The 7,864-nt window shown below is 43.1% G+C and overlaps 1 protein-coding gene across 1 annotated transcript; it reads left to right on the top strand.

Annotated features, from left to right (window-relative positions):
- Positions 1-349: 349 nt before the first annotated feature.
- Positions 350-5,752, top strand: LOC148148598 (putative G protein-coupled receptor 139). The gene is made up of 3 exons (XM_087992332.1): positions 350-388; positions 567-774; positions 4,854-5,752. The coding sequence occupies exons 1-3, from the start codon at positions 350-352 to the stop codon at positions 5,750-5,752; spliced, it is 1,146 nt and encodes a 381-aa protein (XP_087848458.1).
- The last annotated feature ends 2,112 nt before the right edge of the window (positions 5,753-7,864 follow it).

Raw genomic sequence — 7,864 nt, 5'->3', positions numbered from 1 at the left:
AACTTTGTTTTCCTGAATTTGTCTAGAGCGATTATTGAGAAGCGATTTTCGTTTCTAACACTTGACAATCAATCAATCAATGTGTCTCTTTTCAGCCTGAACCACAGCTTTTCAACATGTCTCTCTGCTCTCAGTGCCTTCGACAACATGTTACTGAAGCGGTCCTTACTTTAAACTAGGGGAGGCAGAGTGCGCCAACCGACTGGCTGTAGGAACAGCAATTATTTCTCTAACAATTTTTTTTGAACAGGGCTATATTGTTTATAATCATCCATTTCTTTGGAACCACGTCAATATCTCTAGACAATTGTAAGTTCTTTATCTTTCCTTCTCTTAGTAACTCATATACATGCAGTCCATTGGGGGAATAGTGCACTGGATTGAAAGCGTAAACTGATCCTGTTTGTTTAGTGTCTGTAATTAATGCCAAACTCCATGAACCATAACTGTGTCCCAGGAGGGTTTCCCTTGTCTATTAATTACAAATTCCTTACAATGTACAAAGCTATAGTATCAGTGACAGCATCACCTCCAGCATCACCCCCAGCACTAACAGGGACTGACAGCTCCAGAGACTGGGAGATCGGGAGAAGAGAGATTCGAATCTGAGAACAATAGATTGGAATTTTACAACAATGGGCAGGAGTTTCTCAGCAACAATTGATTATATTTCTGCAAATTACCACTTGATGTCATTAACAACCCGGATCAATTATATAGTCCTGGTTATTCAACACATTTACTATCCCACCCTTGTTATTGTTGGTGTTCCTGGTAAGTCTCTAGCTCTTCTATTAACTCTTAGAATTACCTTTAACTGCATCGCTTTCCCTGCCGGTTCCTCTGTCCTCCTCGCTGCTGTTGCTGTTCCTGCTAAGTCTCTATGTCCTCCCCATGAGATCTGTAAATCATATTTCACCGTAGAAATGTTCTTATCATTTCAAACTGGAAAGACCAAAGTCATTGTCTTTCGTTCCTACCATAAACGTCAATCCCGATCCACTGACTCCAAACCCATCCTTGGCCAAGTCATGAGGATCAGTGAGATTATGCAGAATCTTACAGACCCATTTGACCCGAGTTGGGTCACCCTCGTGTTTGTTCCTGGCACTGACTCGGGTGGCCACTGTTCCCTAAACGTATCTCATTACAGGAAGCTTATCAGTCAACTCACTTTCCCAGTTCCCCATCCTGACCAACATTTCCTGATCCCCATCCTCCTCCACCCCTCGACATCAGGGTGAAACAAATACACTCTCTTAGAACTGGCTGCCACAGGAATGGAGCTGTCTGAAAACCAGAGACTTTTAGAATGTGCCTTGCATTGTTTCTTCAAAGTTTCCCTCAACTACAATGAACTTACGCGGACAATGAATGGTGCTGGACGTATTATTTATTCCACTGCTTGGGCGTCAATCTATTTCCGTTCTCCAAATGACCCTTGACCACTCTTCTGTCAAAACTGCCAAAATGTGACCAAACCCCTACCTGCCAAAATCCAAAACCAGGCAAGGGTCTCAGTGCCATGACTGTTGGCCATGAGAGAATGTTCCTGTATTTGTACTGGAGAAGGTCTACTCCAATACAAGCTTATTCAATGACCTGTTCAACCCCACCTGCAATACACCTTCCTCCACACCACCCCCTGTAGTTAACCACACCAAGGAGTCAGCACAGTTAATGGGAGGGCAATGGGGAGAGTTGTCGAACAGAGACACCAAGGGGTGCAGATACCTACTACCTGGAAAGTGGCATCACCCGGTAGACAGGGTGGTAAAGAAGGCATTTGGCACACTTGCCCAAAACCAGAGGGCATTGGTTGAAGGTGAGAAGGGAAAGACTCAATTGGTACCTGAGGGGCAACTTTTCCCCACAGAGGGCGGTTGCTTGTATGATACGAGCTCCCAGAAGATGTGGTAGAGGCAGATACAATGACAACATTCAAGACGAACTTGGACAGGTACGTGCATGGGAAAGGTCAGAGGAATATAGGACAGATACAGGAAAATGGGACTAGTTCAGAGGAGGAAACCTAGTTGGCATAGACCATTTGGATCGAAAGGTATGTTTCCGTGCTCTGTGATTCTCCAATTCTATGGCCCAGAGCTAAGGATGCAGGGCAGGAGGACTGGCAGGAGAAAACATCGACCAGAGACCATCCCTCAGTGCAGGCCCCACTGCAGGCCCAACCAGTTTCACCTGCACAGCTTCTTTTTTTTAAGGGTGGCACAGTGGCTCAGTGATTCACACTGCTGCCTCACAGCGCCAAGGACCTTGTTCGATTCCAGCCTCGGGCGACTGTCTGTGTGGAGTTTGCACATTCTCCCTGTGTCTGCGTGGGTTTCCTCCGGGCACTCCGGTTTCCTCCCACAGTCCAAAGATGTGCAGGTCAGGTGAGTTGGCCATGCTAAATTGTCCGTAGTGTTAGGTGCATTAGTTAGAGGAGAAATGGGTCAGGGTGGGTTACTCTTCGGAGGGTCAGTGTGGACTTTTTGGGCTGAAGGGCCTGTTTCCACATTGTAGAGATTCTAATCTTCAATGGCAACAGTGGACTGTTTTAAACTGTTTCAGGCCTGACTAAGTCCTCTGTGCAGATAATAACATCAGTGAGAATGCAGAGACTATCCAATGATGCAACAATGGTACTGTCCAAACCATCTTCAGCTGCTTCATCACTGACCATCCCTCCATCATGGGGTCAGAATTCAGGATGTTTGTTGATTGTTAGACAGGTTTAGTACCATTCTGAATTTGTCGGACACAGAATATCTCTGCGTCAATTTCACCAGTTTCCTCATCTCGCCTCCCCCAGATCCAACCTTCCAAGTCGGCACCACCCTCTTGAACTGTCCTACCCCTTCATCTTCCTTCCCACCAATCCACTCCACTCTCCACTCCAACCTATCACCATCATGCCCCATCTTTATCTATCTAACACATACCCAGCTACCTTTCCCCAGCCCCACCCGCTCCCATTTATCTTCCAGCCCCCTTGGCCACCATTCCCCACATTCCTGATGAGGAACTTATGCTTGAAACATCAACGCTCCTGCTCCTCAGATGCTGCCTGACCGGCTGTGCTTTTCCAGCACGACACCTTTTGACTCTGATCTCCAGCATCTGGAGTCCTTACTTTCTCCACAGAAAATCTCTACATCCGTGCTTGGGCTGACAAGTGACAAATACTATTTGAATCACACTAGCACCAGTTATCTCCAAAAAAGAGAATCTAACAATTTCTCTTGACATTGATTGGCCTTACCATCAGTGAATACCCCTCTCTCCATGTGCTGGGAAATACATTAACCAGCTGTATAAATCTAAAGACCATGTAAGATGTTGGTAATTCTGTGATACATACCTCACCTCCAGCCTCACCAAAAAGGCAAAGCAAGAACGTGATAGAATATGCCCAACTTGCTTGGATGAGTTTACCTCCAACAACATTCAAGAAACTTGCCAATATCCAGGATATAGCAAGTCCTTTGATTGGCACCACATCCACAAACATACTCTGCTTCCACCATCAAAGCATGGCAGCAGCAAGGTGAGGCATGTAGAAGATACGTTTTAAAAGCCCTTTCACAGCATCTTCCAAAATTGTGACCTCCACCTTCTCAAAGCAATAGGCCATTAGGTGCAGAGAGAAACTATCTTGGGGCCATATTGCTGTTCCTTCACTGTCACAGAATCAACATGCTGGAACTCGCTCCCTAACATCTCTGTGGTATACCTATGTTACATGGACTTCAGTAGCTTAAGAAAACAGCTTGGCAGCAGCTTTGTGGGGACAATCAGAGATGGGCATCGAACGTTGACCTAACCAGTAACACCCATAATAAAAGAGGGTAATCAAGTACTAATGCTTTTTCATTACACAAAATCCCTGAGTAGGTGTTAGAGAGAATAAGGTAAAAACAATGACTGCAGATGCTGGAAACCAGATTCTGGATCAGTGGTGCTGGAAGAGCAAAGCAGTTCAGGCAGCATCCGACGAGCAGCAAAATCGACGTTTCGGGCAAAAGCCCTTCGTCAGGAATAACATTGACTGACATACACCAACAATAATCCACCTTCATTGGCTAATGATCAGGTGCAGGATATGTGTGCTGATACCCACCATAGACAGTAGATCCTAATGAAGGGGAACTTGGGCTGATCCTTCCACACTAATTCTGAATGAGTCTGTAAAGATGAAGAACAGGAACCTGGACATTTTCTCCATTCTAATACAGGGTCACTGATCTCTGTTCCACTTCAGAAACTAAAGCATGCTTCTCATGGTTTTTGTGGTTTCTCCTGTATTCCTTTGTTTACACTTCAATAACCTGTCAGCACATACGTTGATAAGTTCAAAAGATATAGGAACAGAATTAGGCCATTTGGCCCATCTAGTCTGCTCCATGGCTGATATGCACTTCACCCTCATTTTCTTGTCTTCTCCTCATAATCTTTCAACCCATGACCAATTAAAAATCTGTCTACCTCCTTCTTAGATTCATTCACTATCCCAGCACCCACCACACTTTGGACTGGCAAATTCCACAGATTCACAACTCTTTGGGTGAAATAATTTCTTCTCAACTCTATTTTAAATTTGCTAACCCTTATCCCAAGGCTATGACCTCTCATCTGAAAATGCCTCATCCATCCCAAATACAAATTTGTACTGAATGGCTGATTTTATTGGACTGTAATATTTGGATCCAGCAAATTGCTCGACCATAGATGTAAATACTTCAATACATTTTCAGAAACAGGGACAAATTTGCAAATCTCACTAAGTACTCAGTGAAATTGCTAGCTTTTCTACCAGCTTGAATAACTTTCATGTTGATTTTCCTTCCTCACAGTTAACCTCATAACAATTACAATCCTATCGCAAGGAAAGTGTGGTCTTTCAAAATGCATTACTCGATACCTGGTGGCAATGTCAACAGCAGATATGCTTGTTATTATCCTCGATCTGCTATTGAGGCACATTCCAATTGTGTATAAGAGAGATTTACGTTTCATACGGGCCATCCCCATCTGTAATATCCACGCTGTCTTCCTTTATGCAGCCACCGACTGTTCTGTCTGGTTTACTGTCACTTTTACCTTTGATCGATATGTGGCCATTTGCTGCTCAAATCTGCAAATTAAATTTTGTACTGAGAAGACAGCAGCTGTGGTCCTGGGAACAGTGACTGTGCTGAGTGGTTTGAAGAACATTTTCTGGTACTTTATGTTCACATCTCAGTATTTGCTGAGAGATCTCCCCTGGTTTTGTTTAGTACCAACTGATATTCTGTCATCTCCAGCCTGGGGAACAATCGAGTGCCTCCATTATATCCTGAACCCAGCAGTGCCATTTGTTCTGATTCTGCTGCTCAATGCTTTAAGTATCAGGTACATTTTAGTGGCCAGCAGAGCCCGCAGGAGACTTCGGGCTCACAGCAGTGGGGAGAATCCCAGTGATCCAGAAATGGGGACTCGAAGGAAGTCTATCATTTTATTGTTTGTTATCTCAGGGAATTTCATTCTGTTATGGTCAGTGTTCATGGTATACTCTCTGTGGAGCCGAATGTTTTGGATGGGGTATCGGGCCACACATCTACATTATTTTGTACGAGATATCGGATTCATTTTCCAGCTCCTAAGTTGCTGCACAAACACTTGCATTTATGTTGTGACCCAGACTAAGTTCAGGGAACAGCTGAAAAACATGGTAAAATACCCTTTTACCCAATTGGTGAAATTCATTAAATGATGAGATGGATTGAAGGATTCAGGGATTAGAAATGTGTTCTGTCTCAGAATCCATGCAATCCACTCTCTGTGGTGTCAGTGATACAGACACAGTGAGGGGAGTCTGCACTTTCCAACCTTTGTGATACAGACTATGTTCAGTTTGCAATCCTAGTGATCTACTACAGACACAGAGTAAATGGTTTGTTCTCCCACAATCAATGATATAGACACAATGGGGTCAATCTGCTCTTTCCAAGTTACATGACATGGACACAGTAGGGGCAATCTACCCTCTGTTGTGTCTGTGACAAAGACATAGTGAGTTTGGTGTGCCCTCTCTGGGTTACATGTGAACAAACAAATCTGATGAGGAGTAGGTCAGTTGGCCCTTCAGTCTAATCTGCCATTTGATAAGATCATGGTTGATCTGGCTCCAGTTTTAATTTTCTTTTCCTCCTATTTTCTGTCCCCATTGTCTCCCATGTTAGTAAAGAGTCCATGTCACTCTTCCATACAATTTATCCATGAACCTGCTGATATTTTCACCTGGAAGATAATTCCACAATGCATTGTACAGTGAGGCTAAACACATGTTGTATGTGCTGCCACAAATACTTTGTAAATTTTTTAAAAAAGGAGTTTAGCGAGTTTGGTTTGTTCGATCTGGTTGAATTCAACTCATTAAAAGGCAGTTGGAATAATTGCTTCAAACTATAATTTTCAAACATTTCATCAGGTTTAGCAGAAATAAGGCATGAGGTAAGACAGGCTCTAAATTCATTGGCAGGTCATTCCATTATAATGTGTTTCATCAAATTTACTGGAGCACCATTGACAAATCTGGGACTCTGTTTCTACAGCACCAATGTTTAAAATGTGTGTTGGCAGGAGCACAATTACAGTGACAACAGTTTAAGCACTGTTTCTAAAGTGTGATTTTTCTATCATGATTTTTCTATCACCAATTTTATTAAGTTTCATTAAAGTGAGATGCTCATCTGACAATGAAACTCTATTGAAAGAACGTGTAAGAGACACAAGTGTTATCCTTGTCATAAATACTGGGTCTGAAACCTAACTTTTGGATATGAAATCACTTCCTTCCGTGAGACAAAACATCTCAAGTGCTCACATGGACAAAAGCCCCTGACTCTTGTCTTTGAAAGTTGCTAAATCCAAAAAGGCATCCCTTTGATCGAGCAAAATCCAACCTGGGCCAGGAGCACACTTAAACTTTCCTCAGGATATTGGGAGCACTCACAATGTGGTGCTCATAAGCTTATTTTGTACCTCCCAACAACACCCCCTCCCCCTACCCAAGGTTCATGACATGTTATTGCTTAACCTCAACTTGCTTATACTATGGTAATGGTTAACTTAATTGGCTTTCCCATCTGCGTAAACTGCCTTAAGTTTTTGCACTGTCTGCTGTTATATCTCAGAATGACAGACCTCTATTCATTCGTGTATTTGTGGCTTTCAGTCTCAAGGGCAGTTTGAGCTGACAAAGGACGGGAGACATCTTTTCTCTTCTACATTAACGGCCTTTTCAATACGTAAAACGTGATAAAGATTTACTCATAAAATGATGCAAAATCCAGCCTTCATTTACTAACAGTTATGAATTATTTCTTCATCAATTCCAGCATTGTGTAAGTGGTCCCAACGCAGTTGCTTGGTTGCTACCCATAGACTGGTGTGGCACTGTTCAGGGATTAAGTATGGCTTTGTGAAATACTAGATGGCATCTTTTCTATCGACTGTTTTGGAAAGGAAATACTGGCCTCATCTTTCCCTTAAGATGAATGGCTTAACAGACAATCAATTTTTCAGTGTTTAATTTTAGTTACATTACACTGTAAGTTTTTGCTATAAATTCTGTGTTAGGATCGAGCCCTCCACTATCACCTGATGAAGGAGCGTCACTCCGAAAGCAAGTGTGCTTTCAATTAAACCTGTTGGACTATAACCTGGTGTTGTGTGATTTTTAACTTTGTACACCCAAGTCCAACACCGGCATCTCCAAATCATGTCTCCACCTAGTCACAGTTGCTTTGATGTCAACCTTGAAGCCAGGAGGACCATGGCCTCCAAGGATGGAGGATTGGTTTAGTGATGACACTGAGTTAGT

Source organism: Chiloscyllium plagiosum, unplaced genomic scaffold (assembly GCF_037043375.1).
Source record: "Chiloscyllium plagiosum isolate Xiang-an unplaced genomic scaffold, Cpla_swu_hap1 HiC_scaffold_12, whole genome shotgun sequence".
NCBI lineage: Eukaryota > Metazoa > Chordata > Chondrichthyes > Orectolobiformes > Hemiscylliidae > Chiloscyllium > Chiloscyllium plagiosum.
Note: the sequence above shows the minus strand (reverse complement) of the source record. Positions and strands in the feature narration are given on the sequence as shown.